At 43.0% G+C, this 18,024-nt stretch overlaps 1 protein-coding gene across 1 annotated transcript in view; it reads left to right on the top strand.

Annotated features, from left to right (window-relative positions):
- The window catches only part of UNC5A (unc-5 netrin receptor A), a 143,840-nt gene extending 126,055 nt beyond the window's left edge, over nucleotides 1–17,785 (top strand). The window contains exons 8-16 of the mRNA XM_070735831.1: nucleotides 5,172–5,360; nucleotides 7,621–7,920; nucleotides 8,313–8,400; nucleotides 10,206–10,374; nucleotides 12,445–12,678; nucleotides 14,038–14,187; nucleotides 14,727–14,891; nucleotides 16,361–16,539; nucleotides 16,705–17,785. Coding sequence (XP_070591932.1) covers nucleotides 5,172–5,360; nucleotides 7,621–7,920; nucleotides 8,313–8,400; nucleotides 10,206–10,374; nucleotides 12,445–12,678; nucleotides 14,038–14,187; nucleotides 14,727–14,891; nucleotides 16,361–16,539; nucleotides 16,705–16,870 — 1,640 coding nt within the window. The 3' untranslated portion in view covers nucleotides 16,871–17,785. The remainder of the gene's footprint in view (nucleotides 1–5,171; nucleotides 5,361–7,620; nucleotides 7,921–8,312; nucleotides 8,401–10,205; nucleotides 10,375–12,444; nucleotides 12,679–14,037; nucleotides 14,188–14,726; nucleotides 14,892–16,360; nucleotides 16,540–16,704) is intronic.
- The last annotated feature ends 239 nt before the right edge of the window (nucleotides 17,786–18,024 follow it).

Below are 18,024 nucleotides of genomic sequence, written 5' to 3'. Positions count from 1 at the left end.
AGGAAGAAGTGGCTCATTGCCTTGTGCAGACCAATTCTCTGCTGCGTAGTTTAACCTGAGCTTGTGAACATAGGCAATAATGTCAGGGCCCACCTTAATTGTGGCCACCCCTGCCACACCAGCAGATCTCCCTCTTCCCTCATTCTCTCATTCCCAAGATGGCAGTTCAGAATTGCCTCCCAAAAGATGAGCTCCTTATTTGAAGCCTGGCGTGTCACCCTAGAGAATAGCCCTTTGGACTGCAGGAGGGAGAGCTCTGTGCAGGCACAAAGGAGAGGAAGAGTGAGTGACAGGCCCCATCCTGGCTCATTAACTAACTAGCTTGCTAGGTCTCCTAAGGCTTTTCTCTTCCTTTTATATCAAATTAACATTTTCACAGTTGAAGTGAAAGCAGTGTTCATCTTCCCTCCTGGGGCAGTTCATCCTGAATGTTTGACCTAGCTGGTGGTAGGGATGGGGGTGGAATTTAGAAGGACAGCAGGGCAAAAATTTAAGTCTCCTTCCTTCCTTCCTTCCTTCCTTCCTTCCTTCCTTCCTTCCTTCCTTCCTTCTTTCCTTCCTCCCTCCCTCCCTTCCTTCTTTCTTTCTTAAATTACTATAAACTGATATTTGAATATCTGGTTGTTTCTGTAACACAGACATGTTGCTTTCTTGTAAATCTATCCTCCTGCTCACCACTCCCAAATAGTCTCTATTTTCTTGTCTTTTTTTTTTTTTTTGGTATGCCTCTCGGTGCATGCTTTAAACGACAGTCCACACTCATATTCTCTTGTGTAGCTAACATTTGGTTCATCTTCATGGCCAAATGAAAGGGGGCGTGGGGAAGCAAATAATCCATTCTCCCAAATAAAGACTTACTGCTTTTACTCAGAAATGACTACATGGAAGTGGATGTTGAGTCTCTAAAGGCAATTTCACTTGCCTAGCCTTAATGGCATTCTCTGCTGTGATGCCTGTTATGATGCCCTGCTTGAGATTTGGTGTGGCATTTCTCCACCCACAACTGAAGATAATTGGCTTTCCTGGATGATGTTTGATAATCAGTATGATTACGGATACTTGGTGATTTCAAGCAATAGTATTTTAAGCATCATAATTATTAACTATTAATAGGGAGATTAAATTGCATTTTGTGACAACCTATGACTATGTGGTTCTGTGAAGGGGTTGTGATTACAGCTGAAATGACTGAGGCTTTTCTTTGAAGTATGGACAATCTCAGTTTTTGGTGAACAGGCATATGATGCATCGCTGGTGATGTGGTGAGAATTGCCAGGTTTATGGTTACAGGAAAAGAAGGGAGATTGATATCTTGCTCCTAATAACTCCCACTTTGACCTTGTGACCTCCTATTTTGACCTCAGCAATAGGATTGCTGAGTAAGATTGACTTGGTGATAAACATCAAGTCTACTTGCAATTTAGACTTTGTTCATTACAAGAGCCGGGGTGGCGCAGCAGGTAGAGTGCTGTATTGCAGCCCACTGAAGCTGACTGTAGATCTGTAGGTCAGCGGTTCAAATCTCATCACTGGCTCAAGGTTGATTCAGCCTTCCATCCTTCCGAGGTGGGTAAAATGAGGACCCGGATTGTGGGGGCAATATGCCGGCTCTGTTAAAAAGTGCTATTGCTAACATGTTGTAAGTCGCCCTGAGTCTAAGGAGAAGGGCGGCATAAAAATCGAAAAAATAAAAATAAATAAAATAAATAATAAACTTGGTAGTTGATGAGCAGACAGACCTGGTTCAATGAAGTGAGAATTATGACCTTTGTGGATAAACTTTTCCACCTTTCAAGTGTACCACCAATCTAGATTCCAAGCCAATGCTGATCTTGTTTGTGACCAAGGATTCTACTTTAGAGGTCGCCATGTGTAAATATTTATATGTTAAATTGGGGCAGAGGAACAAGTGGGAGATCTTGCTCATTCATGTCAAGGTCACTCTGCTGCCTGACAGAATCCTTGTCCAAACTGCTTAACCTTCTCATGGGACTAGTGTCCAACTCCCTAGACTCCCTGCCTGTTGCGCAATTTTAATTTCAAGGCTCTTGGGTCTGTGTCAGGTGAAGCTCAGGTGTGCCTAAAGACCTTGCGTTCGTCCAAGGAAATCTCAAGCTTGACATGTGTAAACAGCCACATGCTGAGTCTTGCTTTTTGCCTTGAAGCAGTGATGCAGTGAATACAGAGAGCTTGCCTCTCTGAGCCTTTTGTCATTGCAGGCAGTGTCATCTGGGTCCACATTGGGTGAATAGACTGATTATCCCAACATGTCTTACATCTGGAGTATTTCCAGACACAGGAGCTGTGACCTTGCAGGCAGTTGCACTGAGTATGCAGTGAGCCACTGGTATCACGAGGAAAACTAGGCACTTGTTGTGATTGTCTCTGAGCGGGCTTTCTTTGTTTGCTGATCCTGAATAGCAGGGAGCTCTGGGAGATGAAGTGGCAGAAGTACACGTGAAGCACCCAGTGGAGGAAGATGAAAAGTGATTTTTACTGAGCACAGGTAGAAGCTCGTTGCAGCTTTACTCTGGCAGAAGCAGAGGTGAATTGTTACAATTTCTTCTGCCTTATGTCATGGATAGGCTGTTAATCAGTGGCTCCATCTAGGGTGAACAACCCTCTTTTTGGAGGGTGTGATGCTGGCCATTGTGATCAGTTTACAGAGCGCAGCACTTTTCCCATAGAGTTCTTCAAATTTGCTGAAGTCTTGACTTTTCATGGGCAAAATGCGATGAACCGATTAGGACAATATCTTACTATTATGTAATAAGGTCTCAGGTGACTTTAGCTTACCTGTGGCCTCCTGTGGCATATAGGAGAGCATGCCATGTTGGCTTCAAAATGTGCTTCCTTTTAGTTGGGGACAATGCCAACAGACCTGAAAAAGTCTGTGGTGTGTCACCTCCTTAAGAGGTTCTCTCTGGGTGTCGTTAGTATTTGACAACCATCCTTCTGCTTCTATCTTTTGTGTACACGTAAAGAGCATTTTAGAGGAAGTGGTTACCTGCACCCTTTTCACTCAGGTTTCAACTCTGGGAAGGAATGGAAATGGCATTAATTGCTTGTGTGGATGATCTTATAATGGACTGTGAGAGTATCTTTGAGAAACTAGACAAGGAGTCACAGGTTAGACAGTGATCTGACAAGGGCTTTCAGACTTGCAAAAAATCACTTACTTTAGCCTCACAATAAAGGTAGTATCATACTCATGGTTTTGAGTTCCTTTTTAGATTATCTTGAAGGGCTGTCAGATCTTTAGCCGGGGTGGCGCAGCAGGTAGAGTGCTGTACTGCAGGCCACTGAAGCTGACTGTAGATCTGTAGGTCAGCGGTTGAAATCTCATCACCGGCTGAAGGTTGACTCAGCCTTCCATCCTTGCGAGGTGGTAAAATGAGGACCCGGCTCTGTTAAACAGTGCTATTGCTAACATGTTGTGAGCCGCCCTAAGTCTGAGGAGAAGGGCAGCATAAAAATCGAATGAATGAATGAATCAATCAATCAATCAATCAATTAATCTTGGAGTCTTAGTGGACAACCAATTAAATATGAGCCAACAGTGTGTGGCCAAAAAAGCCAATGCAATCCTAAATTGTATTAACGGAGGGATACAGTCAAGCTCAAGGGAGATACCAATACCACTCTATAAAGGCTTAGTAAGACCACACCTAGAGTACTGCATCCAGTTTTGGCCACCACACTATAAAAAAAGATGTTGAGACTCTAGAAAGAGTGCAGAGAAGAGCAACCAAGATGATTAGGGGATGGAAGGCTAAAACATACTGGGCATGGCTTGTTTAGTGAAGAGAAGGACCAGGGGAGACATGACAGCAGTGTTCCAATGTTTGAGGGGCTGCCACAGAGACGAGGGAGTCAAGCTATTTTCCAAAGCACCTGAAGGCTAGACAAGAAATAATAGATGGAAACCAACCAAGGAGAGATTCAACCTGGAAATAAGGATAAATTTTCTGACAGTGAGAAGAACAATCAACCAATGGAATAGCTTGCCTTCCGAAGTTGTGGGAGCTTCATCGCTAGAAGCTCTCAAGAAGAGACTGGACTTCCATCTGTCAAAAATGGTGTAGGGTCTGCTTGAGTGGGGGTGTGTGTGTTGGATTAGATGATCTGCAAGGTCCCTCTGTTTATCTGTATCTACCTGTATTGAAATGGAGGTTATGCACGTCTCATAGACCCTTTGGACCTTTCAGTAATTCATATTGATGTCCCGGACAACTGAGGAGGCTGGCAGAAGGCATTGGTGTATAGTGGTTCCGTTCTTTCCTTAATATATAATCTGTTTCTATGAGAATAAGAACCTGCATATACATGTATATTATTTTAATAATACTGTATCACAAAAGCTTTTCAGCTGGAACAGTTGGGGGAGAGCAGGGAAGCAGGAGCCTTCCCTGCTTCACATCCCAATCCAGGATTCTGTTTGAGAGAGACACAGATTCCTGACTAACGTTGGTTACTAATACTGTATAAATCAGCCACTATTGCCCTTTAGATATGATAGGTTTCACTGTCAACATTTCTCCAAACAAGGTAAGTTGAAATGCAGCACATCTGAAAAAAACCCATGTTAGGGAAGGCTATATAATTAAATAGGGTGATGTGTTAAATATGTTAATTCATTTCTTAGGGGAATCTCCACCCCCTCACGTCTTCTGTGTTGGTAGCATTATTTCAGCTATTATGAAAGCTGACCATTCCTAAATATACAGCTTGCTTTGCAGTTTGCCTCTGAATTTCTTTAAGAGCCTTCCTGAAAATGTGGTCCTACCTTTCCAAGTTGAAAACTGAAATTAAGCTTCTGGGTGCTGGAGTTCTCTCTCTCTCTCTTTTTAACCCTTTCCTCTCCAAAATGCTCTTAGGTATGAGAACAGACCTAAGGCTGCAAGGAAGCAGTCAACCAGGAATTTCTTCTGAAAAACAGAGTATAGGCGCAAGACCCTTGATGGGCCATATATGATCAGCCCAATGAGAAGCAATGCACTCCAGTCCAGATCTCTTCCCTACAAATTCCATTCCCTTGCAAACTCCATGGGTAACAGGTGTTGCACATCATATCAATGAGTCTTAGGTTTATTCTCCTCCAGCAAACCCAATTATTTCCTACTGCTTGGCACTGGATTCAATGTGCACCCCTCCTCTGTTCTCCTTTCTAGAAACTGGTGGCTCTGAGGACGTGGCTCTGTATGTTGGCTTGATTGCTGTAGCTGTGTGCTTGGTATTGCTGCTCCTAGTGGTAACCCTTGTCTACTGCCGGAAGAAGGAAGGGCTGGATTCAGATGTAGCTGACTCTTCTATTCTCACTGCTGGCTTCCAACCAGTTGGCATCAAGCCCACCAAAGCAGGTGAGTGTCCATCTGCTCTTGGCACATTCTCTTAAGTGCTGTATGGTAGATACTAATCCTTTTGGGCTCAGGAAAGTGAATAAAGGGGTACCACTCACGCAAGCAATTATTTTGGAACCACATTCAAATCGTCTCTAAATTTGCCAGGTTTTATTAGAGAGGTGACTTTTCTTTCATTCATCTTTCTGTAGGAGTAAGGAAGGATGTAACAACAATGTCTCTGTCCATGCCTCTAAACTTTTATTATATAAGTAGAAAAAGAACATAAGCAGGGGAAACATGCAGGATAAGTACAGCAACAGCTGCTTTGCGGATGAGAGATAAATTGTTGAAAGTAGAAGATTGCTGGCATACAGGTGGACTTTGCTTACCTGACCTTTCTCTTCATCTTAACTATACCAATTAGATTTGAAAAAAAGGTTTTCAATTGCTGAAGTGAAAAGCTTTAAATTTCAGTATGGTGCACTGCCTCCTTCAAAATTCATCTGCATCCTACTGCAGTCAACTAAAACAAAAGCTAAGCCTAGAACAGTATGGTCTAAGGCAGTGTTTCCCAACCTTGGCAACTTGGAGATATTTGGACTTCAACTCCCAGAATCCCCCAGCCAGCGAATGCTGGCTGGGGAATTCTGGGAGTTGAAGTCCAAATATCTTCAAGTTGCCAAGGTTGGGAAACACTGGTCTAAGGAGCTTCCAGGCTCAGTTTTGAAGCCTTTTCATTTATTTATTTGTATAATAAACTTTCATGCCACGCATCTCACCAAAGTGACTTTAGGCAGCTTATGAACGTTCATGATGCAGATGGGTTTTAATAAATCCAAATTGCATTCCTAACATCTGGGAGGGAAAGGGGAAATGGGAAGTGGAGTGAATTTGATTTGGTTTACCCATTTTAATTCTCCCCCCCCCCTCCAATTTTTTCAACTTTTGTGGCATGCCTCCTTGTACAACTCAGATGGAAGTGCAACTTTCAGGTGAAAAAACAACAACACCCCCCATTTTTGTTCTGCCCTTGAATGTCTGTTATCCTAACTTTTGCCAGCTGGAAGCCAGAACTACGAAGGAGATACACCACCAAGACTTCAGCAGTTGGCGTGTCAGGAGCCTTTATCATGAATGGGTAGCCATGCCCCATCTACAGTCTTCCAAGGTCTTAGGTGTAGCTTTTGCAGATGCCATTATCTTGCTCCTAAGGGGTGCTAGTCTGGGGAAGACTGGTGCAGTTGTTTCCTTAAGAGTTTCTCTAAAGAGGATGCTACTAGAATGTTCTTCTGGTTGCTCATTATCCAAAACCCATGCTAGCTGCTACTCCAGTCTTTCAGAATAAGTTTAGGAAAACAGATTAAGTAAGAAAAATTTACTTCTGGTGTAAAGTAGTTGCAGAAATGATCTTTGTAAGACTCTGGTACATCTCACTTACGCTGATCAGTCAAATACTCCTCTGTTACTTTCTCTGAATGCCAGATTAAGCTATACGGTAGGAATCAAGTAAATATAACCAAATGATCCAGTGTTTGCAAGATAGGTGACTGTCAGGCCAGCCTTTGAATTCACATATTAACCATTTTGCTCTTGAGATTTCAAAGAGTCCTCTATATAAAGTGCCCCCCCCTCTCTTTCTCTCTTTATCTCTCTCTCTCTCACACACACAAACACACACAGATGTGTACAGTCACACATGTCGACAGTTTAGTTTCAGGTCAAGGAAGCATCCGTTTATTACCCCATCCTCCCATATTGAGACTCACTATCTTACAAACATTCCTTTTTACAGTCTGATAAGTGACAAGATATTAAAATGACACGTGTATTCTGTTGATCTACATTTGGGCTGCACAGATGGTTTCTGTAAGCTCTATTAACCCAAAACTCTGAGTCTTAAAAAGGAGATTACATTGCATCTTTGAAAAGCTGTCTTTGGGAAATAAAATGCATAACCTTATTAATGCTGAAAATGATGGTCTGAACAGAGATCTTTGTTTCTCGGGTCATTGCAACAGTCTGTTACCCCTGCTGGTTAATGTATTTTATGCAATACTGTCTGATGAGATAATGTTTTGTGATTAGGCTGCTACATACCTGAGGTGACTCAAAATATCCCCATTTGCATCTATAAAGTAATCTAGCTTTCTGCAATATTAAGAACGAACTAGGTTTTCCATTCTGCCAAGGAAGATTTTTTTTTAATGTTTTGAAACAAGATGTGTATCTTTGCCACCTCAACTGATCCCACTATCGTCTCCATCTTTCTCACACACAGATAATTCCCACCTATTGACCATCCAGCCAGATCTGAGCACCACTACTATGACCTACCAAGGCTCACTGTGTCCACGCCAGGATGGCCCCGGCAAGTTCCAGATTGGCAACGGGCACCTGCTGAGCCCCCTGGGCAGCGGGCGCCACACTCTTCACCACAGCTCTCCCAGTGCTGATCCGGTAGACTTTGTCTCGCGATTCTCTACCCAGAGTTTCTTCCGCTCCTTGCCCAGGGGCGGTGCCAACATGGCGTATGGAACCTTCAACTTCTTGGGTGGACGCTTAATGATACCCAATACAGGTGAGGTTGACAAGTAGGGAAAATAGAGGGCTGACAATATGGAGGGTGGCTACAGTGGGAGCAGGGAAGCTTTCTGGTTGCTCTAATTCTCCTCTGGGTCATTACTTAAGCACGGGCATCCAAGAGGAAGAGTTCTTCTTTCTAGGCTGGATTCCTACCTGGGAAAAGAAACACTTCCATAGATATACGCAACACAAGAGGATACATGGTCCCCACCCCATGGGATTTCTTATAAGGAGGAGATTGCTCATTTCCTCTTCCCTGCCTCTTTTAGCTAAGCAGCCTTTGACCAAAACCCATTCTTCAGTGTCAGCTTGCCTGTGAAATTGGAAGGCAGCTTGCCTGCAAGCAGTGGTTGGTACTCCTTTAGCCATCTCGCCTCTGTCTTTTAGGTGTCAGCTTGCTCATCCCACCTGATGCCATCCCACGGGGGAAAATCTATGAAATCTACCTAACGCTGCACAAGCAGGAGGATGTGAGGTACATAGCTCGTTTCCTGAAAAACCCTAGGAATCCTGGGACACTTAATTCATTTATCATGCCCACAAAGTGCTCCTACATCTTTGTTCTTGTAAAACATCATTAGGAACACTTATAGGCCTGTGCCAGTGATGGCGAACCTATGGCACGGGTGCCACAGGTGGCACATGGAGCCATATCTGCTGGCACAAGAGCTGTTGCCCTAGCTCAGCTCCAACGTGCATGTGTGTGATGGCCAGCTGAATTTTGGCTCACACAGAAGCTTTGGAAGAGTGTTTTTGGCTTCCAGAGAGCCTCCATGGGGATGGAAGGGGACGTTTTTACTTTCCCCCAACCCCAAGGAAGCCTTTGGAGCCTGGGGAAGGCAAAACACGAGCCTACTGGGCCCACCAGAAGTTGGGAAACAGGCCATTTCCAGCCTCCAGGGGGCAGGGAAAGCTGTTTTCGTCCTCACCAGGCATTGAATTATGGGTGTGGGCACTCGCGCATGCAAGATAGCGCATGCCCACACTCTTTTGGTACCCGAGGAAAAAAAGGTTCGGCATCACTGGCCTATGCAATTAATGTCCTCTAATTTGAAACCAGGTATATATCCCTTTGAGATTCAAAGGGAATTGTGGGTACCTGCGTGCCAACTGATATATGCCATGGTCTCATTAATCTGCGGTTCTGCAGATGGGCATGCCAAGATTTGTCTCTGCTGATGTAGTGTCTACCACTGTGTGTAGATAACATTGTCTCCTTTAATGGTAATTAGTCTCAACCCTTTGTATTGTTGGTTTTCTCAAGCCTACCGTGGAATGGCCTAAAATAAATAATGTTGCAAAATAAACAGTAAATTCACTTATGAGTTCATAACGACAGAGGCAATCTTAAAGCTAGGGCGTGAAAATAGTTTTCATTGAAAGGAGTGAAAACGTTTCCCGCATCAAGCTCATAGGGGAAGATAATATAATAAAGAGGATGCAACCTTTATTAGGACCACCAAGCCATTTCTAGAGGTATTTATGCTGCAGTGTCCATGCTATTTTAAAAATATTATTTTCTTTAATGTTTGTCTCCTGGCTTCTTGCAACTCATTCCTCCTTGTTCTTGTTGCTCAGGGCTGTGTCAGCAACAAGCATAGAAACCCTGCTGCCATGCGGGCTTGTTTACTTCCCAGAATCCCCTTAGAGCTGCTGTCTAAATGCAGAGATGATAGATTTGATGGGGCTGTCTAAATGGGGCCTGCCCTCAAGCATTCAGGATAATCTCCTTGTTTAAAAAAGGCAGTGGAGCTGCCGGCAGAAAGCACCCTGCAGGCTGCCCAAAGTCGAATAACTGGCTACCAGAGCTCAACTACTAATCATGTCCCGATCCTTTTTTTGGGGCCAGTTTCTGCTGGAAGAAAGACGCTCAACCGTGCCATTTGTTGCCGTATTGTCAAAACTCTTCTGGAGTTTCTTCTTGGCAGAAATTCCCCAGTGATAATCCCTTGCCCTAACCGGGAGAGTTATGTTGCCAGGATTATTGTATTAATGCTGATCTTTGATGCACTTCTTGATAACTCCTAAATCTCTAAAACCAAAGAGTATTATTGTCATAATACTTGCTGATATTAACCCTGCTCTATTTCTTCATGCTGTATGTCTCCCACCCCCCCACCCCACCCACCTTCACCCAAATTAATGGGGTTGCAGCTGCTGTTTCTTTCCTGTTTCCACTGGGATTATGATCAAGGGAAAGGAGCTGATGGCTGGACCCTGGAGGTGGGGGAGTTCTTGAGCCCCTTCCCTGTATTACTGATGCTTCTCTCTCTTGCCAAGGCTTCCGCTGGCAGGCTGCCAGACTTTACTGAGCCCCATTGTTAGTTGTGGCCCTCCGGGGGTGCTGCTCACCAGACCTGTTATCCTAGCCATAGATCACTGTGTGGAGCCAAACCCTGAGACCTGGAACCTGCGCCTCAAGAAGCAGTCCTGTGAGGGCACATGGGAGGTGAGGAATGTACACGTTGAGCAACTCATGGGTTGTTGCACCTACAGGTAGCCCTCGACTTACAATAGTTTGTTTAGTGTCCTTTTGAAGTTACAACGGCACTGAAAAAAAGTGACTTATGACCATTTTTTAACACATAAGGACCATTGCAGCATCCCCATGATCCACGTGATCAAAATTTGGATGCTTGGCAAATGGCTCGCATTTATGACCCCTGCATCCTGGGCCATGTCATCTGTCTCCTTTTGTGGCCTTCTGACAAGCAAAGTTAACAGGGAAGAAAGATTCACTTAACAGCCGTGTTACTAATTTAAAAGCTGTGGTGATGCACTTAACAACTCTGGCAAGAAAGGTCGTAAAATGAGGCAGGAAAAAAAATCACTTAACAAATGTCTCACTTAGCAAACAAAAATTTTGGGCCCAATTGTGATTGTAAGTCAAGGACTACCTGCATTTTATGCCAAATACACTACATTTAGCAACCTATAAAATATGTTAAAATCCCATACCCTGTCCTGTTTTGTTTTGCAAAGTCTGCGGAGAGGGGCGGCATACAAATCTAAATAATTAAATAAATAAATAAATAAATAAAACATACATCGTTTCGACGTAGTTCCCAGCACTTGGGGCCTAAAACCATCTAATGGTAAAACCAAGGTTCCCCTTACTCTGGAAGGCAGCCGCAACAGTAAGGACCTTGATAATGGCCTTGATAATGGCCTCTCAGGATTCTCCCTGGAAAAAGCTGCTTGGGGCCTAATATATTAATATATTTTCACACCAAGTGAAGTCCTTTTCTTCTTTTAAGTTCCTTAATTTAATGTCAAAATATCCTCAAATGGATATTAATTATTTAATCATTGCTTTAATATAAATGGCCTGCTTTGCTACAAGGGAGGGGGGTCTAAATCTTTGTGGTTTTGTTTCAGTGCTGTGTTATTTTTTATGCATTGATTTCTCATTTTGCATTGTATGTATGATTATTCTTCTCCCAGGTAACACCAGTGATGAGATACTCAGAACTAATCCAAATAAATTAAGTAAACAACCAAGAATAGCACTGACAACCCCCACTGTCCCTCCCAAATAAAACGAATCAATCATTTATCTGGTTTCCTTGGATATCACTTTAAGCCGATTTTTGCATTCCCCAAACCAGGTCTTTTCCTTGTTTTTCTAAAAAAAAAGAAATCTAAATTCTGCCTCAAGGGCTCCACTGCATAGGTTTTCTTTTTTGCAGAGTATACACAGCCCTGTTACACTACTGATTCAATCCAATGTGTTGCATGATCCCCAAGAAAGAATCTCTTTCTGAGAGGTGGCAGTTCTAGTTTGTGCCTTACACAAGTGAGAGCTTGGATCCAACCAGGGCCCTTAGAGCAAATGAATGTAATGAAGACAGTGTGGATGTTGCAAAAAAAAAAACCCCCCAAAGCACAACCCTGTTCCATTCAGGCTTAAGTTGCAGTCCTTACTAGATAGACCAGTGAAGCATTGTTGTGACACACCTCCCTCTGTGCCAAGTAATATGTCAACATGCCATTCTTTGTCATATGTTCATTAGATGCCCTCTTCCACTATCTGTGGGTTTTCCCTAATCCCTCTCTCTTTCTCTCAGATAATGATGTGTATTATCTGAGAGAAAGAGAGATGGATTAGGTCTGAGGTCATTGGTCGTTGGGTTTATGGAATTCACTTCCAGAAGAGGTCGTGACAGCTGTCAGCCTTGATAGCTTCAAGGCAGGATTAGACAGATTCGTGGATGCCAAGCATATAGATGGTTATTGAAACGGGTGTCCAAGTGCTACCTCTATGTTGGTTGAGGCAGGCAGGATTCCCTTGAGTACCACTTGTTGGGGGTCAAGGGAAAGGAAGGGTCTTTCCTTCTCTTTCTGCTCTAGATTCCCATGGACAATTGGCGGGCCACTGTGTGACACACAATGCTGGGCTCAATGGGCTTTGGCCTGATTCAGCATGGCTCTTCTTATGTTCTTATGTATGTTCTGTTTTTGTGTCTTATGTATGTTCTGCTTCTGATGTGAAGATTGCCTTTCTTTTCCAACTTCTTAGGATGTGCTGCAGTTGGGAGACCCAGGATCCTCTGAACTGTTCCATTGCCAGTTGGAACCTCAAACTTGCTACATCTTCACAGAGCAATTGGGCCGCTTTGCGTTGGTGGGAGAATCACTCAGCATGGCTGCATCTAAGCGCCTGAAACTGGTTCTCTTTGCGCCCACAACTTGTACTGGACTGGAATATGACGTCCGTGTATATTGCCTCAGTGACACCCGTGATGCACTTAAGGTACCCCATCGGGAAACTGCTCCATGTGTAGTCTCTTGAAGCAGCCTTCCGTAAATCTCACATATGTTGGAGTACAATGTCTTTTACTACTTTCCAAGGACTCATTATTTGTTCATCTGTACTTGATTCGTTTCAGTACTTTTGATCACATAGCCAGAACACAACCTTTAATAAAACAATCCTAGCCTAATTGCAGGATTAAGGATTTGCAGATCTTCAATGGAATACTTCAATTCATCAGAGGGTGGGATAGAGAGCCCCTTTGAAACAATGCAGCAAAGCATAATTGATGCCATGTTTTTTAAGTAGTTGAATGACTTTGCCTTTTGCTTCCCTTAGTGGTGGTTGTTTTGGTGTATATGTAGCACACACCAAATCTTTTTTTAGCGAGGAGACTGGTTAATCCAGGCAACTGTCTGACCTTGATGGTAGAGAAACAATATTTAATGAAGCCTTTTACAAACGGAAATTATCCACACTTTCCTTTACAAGAACCTTAATTTCTCCCTATGCAACTGTTCAACCTTCCTCATAATAACCCTAATATCTTCTTCTAGTGTGCTAATATTTTCAGTCCAGGAATTTGTTTCACAATGCAGAATCTCCATGGTTTAGGTTTAAGCTACTGAAGTCCACAACATAACAGCTGGAAGTGTCTTTCTAGCTCATCCATTCCAACCCCATGATCAGTGCAAGAATCCAGACTAAAGCATCCCTAATGGATGGATGGCTACACTAACATCCAATGAAGAGGGGGCACCATCACTTGGGGAATTTGGCTCCACTATTAGGAATCCTGTATTTCAAGCCAAAGGTTGACTCAGCAGCAGTATGGTATAGACCAAACTCCAGAAAAGAGGCAGGGTTAGGAAAGCATACAATTTGTTTTGAATTTATATTTAAGAAAAATTGGTTGTATTAATAAAATACAATCCACTTACTGTCCCATTAAGGATGGACTTTTAAAGAGATCTAGGGGAAACCCCAACACAGAACTTGGCTATTTATCTGAGGCCCTAAGGTAGAACAAAGGTTAAGTCTCAGATGGTTTTTCTTGGGTATGTAATGTCTCTGGGACTAATTGTGACTCTCTTAATGTTTTGTGGGTAGTTTTTTTCATTATAAGTCACTTGGGTCATTGGGCAGCCTATAAATGTTATGAATAAATACTCCAAAATGCAAATATTCTAGGGTCATGCTACATCTTTGAAGACTCAGGCTTAGTATTCCTTGCCTATTCAATCAATGGGCAAAACTTTCAGCCCTCTTGAAGGCCTGAGCTGTAGCTTAGTAACTACAGGATATTACTTGCTTATTCCTCCTCCATTGGGCATATCCCCTGTGTTCATATCATTACAGGAAGTGGTACAAATAGAGAAGCAAATGGGTGGACAGCTGATCGGTGCACCCCGAATCTTGCACTTCAAGGACAGTTACCACAATCTGCGTCTCTCCATCCATGATGTGCCCAGTTCATTGTGGAAGAGCAAGCTCCTAGTCAGCTACCAGGCAAGGTTTCTACTAATCCTGGGGTTATTTTTATGCAAGGCAAGACAATACTGATTCTTTGTCTGAAATTGCTAGAGTTACTCTTATCCATATTCTTTACAAAACTTGAACAGAGTTGTAACCACCAACCTTTCTATAGTCCAGGAATATCACCTTCTCAAGCCAGGAAAATCTGACTGTTCTCTTTTTGCAGTGGTTTGAAATGTGATTTGGAATATATGAGCAGCACACATCATACTTGTTTCTTTCTTCTTAAGTCAACTATGTTGTTTCTTGGAGCAGATAAGGCTTCTTCAAATAATTGTTCAGAAATGCAACGTGAATGCACACATAACTCCCCTTTGAATCTGCACTGCTGAACAATAGTTATTAGTCAGTTTGGGAACAGACAGCAGTAATACATCTGCTATTTGGTACCAACCTGTATTTAGTTCAGCTGAGACTGTTGGCACTTGCTTGTAACTTCAGCCAAGGAGCCTTTTCACAATCCTTTAGAAAAACATCATCTCGAAATGTTCATCTGGTCTTTCCCCTTATAGGAAATTCCGTTCTACCATCTTTGGAGTGGGCTGCAGCCCTATCTACACTGTACCTTCACGCTGGAGCGACTCAGCACCAACACATGCCAATTGGCATGCAAAATTTGGATCTGGCAGGTGGAGGGCGATGGGCAAAGTTTCAATATTGACTTCAACATTGCCAAGGTAAGGGCAAGAATACAATGAATGGCGATTGTGAGAACTTCTGTTAACTTCTTGGCTGGCTCTTCTGTGCTGGCAGACGAGGGATTAGATTGGATGTGCCCTGTTAACCGCACAGTGGAGCTCAGCAGATATTTTACCGAGTGCCTATTACCTAGCTTTTGAATAGCTTTCATGTTCTTTGTGTAGTTTTCTAGCTAGAATATTGGGTATGATCTCATAGAGGTCCTACTGAACATACTTAAGAGTAGACATCAGAGCAGATTTATGTCAGCGTTTTGTCTTGTATAAAGTCCTACCACCAGCTATTTTTTTATTGTAAAAACCAGTACCAACCTGTCCGTATGCTCAGAAAACAATAAATTAGAGACCTGTTCTGACGAATATTCCTGACTTCCTAAATTACAGTTCCTGAACCAGGATGAGTGTTAAGGCTGCACTATTGTGTCCTTTTTCTCATAGGTAATGCCCACTTGGAGCATGGGGAGTGAAACGAAATAGCAAGAAACAGGGTACCATATAGGACTTTGTAGGCTATAATTAGCATCTTGAACTGCATTTAGAAACCTTCTGGAAGCTAGTAACAGCTCCCACATAGTCTTCAAGGGCAGCTCCATGTAGATGACATGTAGATGACATTAGTTCAGCCAAAAGGTGATTAAGGCATGAGTGACCACATGCAATACCTTCTGATTCTGGAACAGGTGTAGTTAACATATTAGATGCACAAAGGACCTGCTCAAGGTTGCCATGTGTCCTTTAAGCAGGAGCCACGTGTCCTTTAAGCAGGAGCCAGAGCCATGAGTTTAACAGGACTCCCAAATGGCACAGTAGGTCTTTTAGCCATATTCTGAATTTTTTTTGTCTTAATAGCCTGTGTGGTCAAATAATCTTAAATTAGTAAATCCCATGCCAGATACAATACTGTAATGGATTTAGTCAAATCAGACCTCAGCAATAATAGCCAATAAAATGTAGAAGTGCAAGAATGAGCCATATAGCTTTTTTCCTTCTTCCTAACTTCATAAACTTTTCCTTCTTCCTAACTTCATAAACTTCCTAACTTCATAAACTCTGGGAAACTTATATCTTTCGTATAAATAGGTTTCTGCTAGTGTAGAGTATATGGAGAAATGCTTGAAAGCATATGACTAGTACTTGCTGAAATTTCAGAGGAGTAGTCGGATACTTAGACTTAGAGTCCACTTTTTGTTTGAGAAAGCAAACTGAGTTGCCAAATTTATTTATTTATTTATTTATTTATTATTAGATTTGTATGCCGCCCCTCTCTGTAGAGGATATTTGGAAAGAAGTTATAGTTAGGAACCTTTGTTCGCCTTAAAACCTGCATCTGACCAAATAGAATAAACAACCTTTTTATTATATACTTTTAGCTCTTTCTCAGAGTCCAGAATGTTTATCACAAAGAGAGTATATATAGGACCTAATAATAATAATCTTTTCCCCCCCAGGATGCACGGTTTTCAGACTGGCTACCCCCAGACAATGAGGCTGGCTCCCCTGCCCTGGTGGGCCCCAGTGCCTTCAAGATTCCTTTCCTTATCCGCCAGAAAATCATTAGTAGTCTGGATGCCCCAGTGGCTCATGGGGCTGACTGGAGAGCATTAGCCCAGAAGCTGCACTTTGACAGGTATAAGGATTCTTTCTATAAAAGTGTACTAATATAGAAGATGGAACTTGCTGGTACAGAAATATGTGAGCTGGGTAGTAATGTGGGCTGTGCAGAGAGCTGGGGAGGTTTGCAATCACAGAAATACTGGTGGTTTTTATTTGTATTCTTTCCTTCATTCCACAGCCATCTCACCTACTTTGCTTCAAAACCAAGCCCAACAGCCATGATCTTGAACTTATGGGAGGCGCGTCACTTCCCCAATGGAAACCTCAACCAGCTGGCTGCTGCTGTGGCTGAAGTGGGCAAGCAGGACAGCTCCCTTTTCATGGTTTCAGAAGCTGAGTGCTAAAGCCCTAGGCAGGGACAACACTGGCCTCAGTCTGGAGATGATGAGGGGCACCTCCATTTCAAGGGTCACAGCATCTGTACTTGTCCTGCTTTGAATATGCCTGTGTGCCCTATCTGATCCTTGTGCCAAATTCAGCCAGAAGGCAAACACACTGGGCTTAGTCTCCAGAAGCCATGGAAAAGGCTACCAAATCCCTACTACTCTGCTGCTACCAAAGCAGTTCTGGAACTGGTTGGGGTAGGTCTGTTTTTCTACCAAGTAGGCTGACAAGCAAGTCTCATAGGCCAACATCTGGCTTGGATAATTATTCTAGAGCTTTCTTCTACTCTAGCACGGGAAGCAAAAGGAAAGGAAATGGTTAGCACAGAAGTCATTGTGAGTGACCAGGATAAAAGGTAAGCTTTGCTTTGAAGCTGAGTCATCTGTGTCCGATCCACTGCATCCTCCAGGAAGTCCTTTGCCATAATAAAGTTTTTAAACAAAGAGGGTAGCTCAGGATAGTTCCAGAGCCATTTTTGTAAATGTTTGCTCCAGCCCAAGAGATACCTGGCAGTCAGTCAGAGGGGGCAGCCCAAGAGTTGGGGGCTTGCAGACACCTGGAGACCCATGGGACAAAGAAGAAACAGAAGGTCAACCAAAGGAGGAGGGCCTTGCTCTCCTGGTGGCTGTCTCTGTGCCTCCTGAGTCCTTGCCCAGTGTATATGCAAGGGATTTGTGCGTGTGCGTGGAAGTCTGATCTGTGCAGTGAACGTGTGCTGGACCAGGCAGGTCTATGCCGTATTGTGTAAAGATCGTTTTTTATTCTGTATTCAAGTGCATTCAAGTATTTACACTTGGCCTTATGTACATATCAGCGTCTCGCACAGGGTTTTGGCGGGCATGAATGTAAATAAATTATATATATATATATTGCTACATGAGGCTTCTTGTATCTATGCTCATACTTCATCGATAGAAGCAGGAATTGTAAAACAGGCAGACGGAGTTTGTAGCTTGAAGTATTCAGTTGCTCTCCTAAGCACCTTAAGGATGTGGATATGATGAGGTTATGAAATTACTTTCATATTAGCTTCCTCTACCATAGCTAACTGGATTAAGCTCTTTGGAAAAAACGATAGCCTGAGAATCCAAAAGGCAACAGAGTTTGGTTTATT

The sequence above is a fragment of the Erythrolamprus reginae genome, chromosome 2, assembly GCF_031021105.1.
Source record: "Erythrolamprus reginae isolate rEryReg1 chromosome 2, rEryReg1.hap1, whole genome shotgun sequence".
In the NCBI taxonomy this organism is placed as follows: Eukaryota; Metazoa; Chordata; class Lepidosauria; order Squamata; family Dipsadidae; genus Erythrolamprus; species Erythrolamprus reginae.
This window is presented reverse-complemented; position numbering and strand designations above follow the sequence as displayed.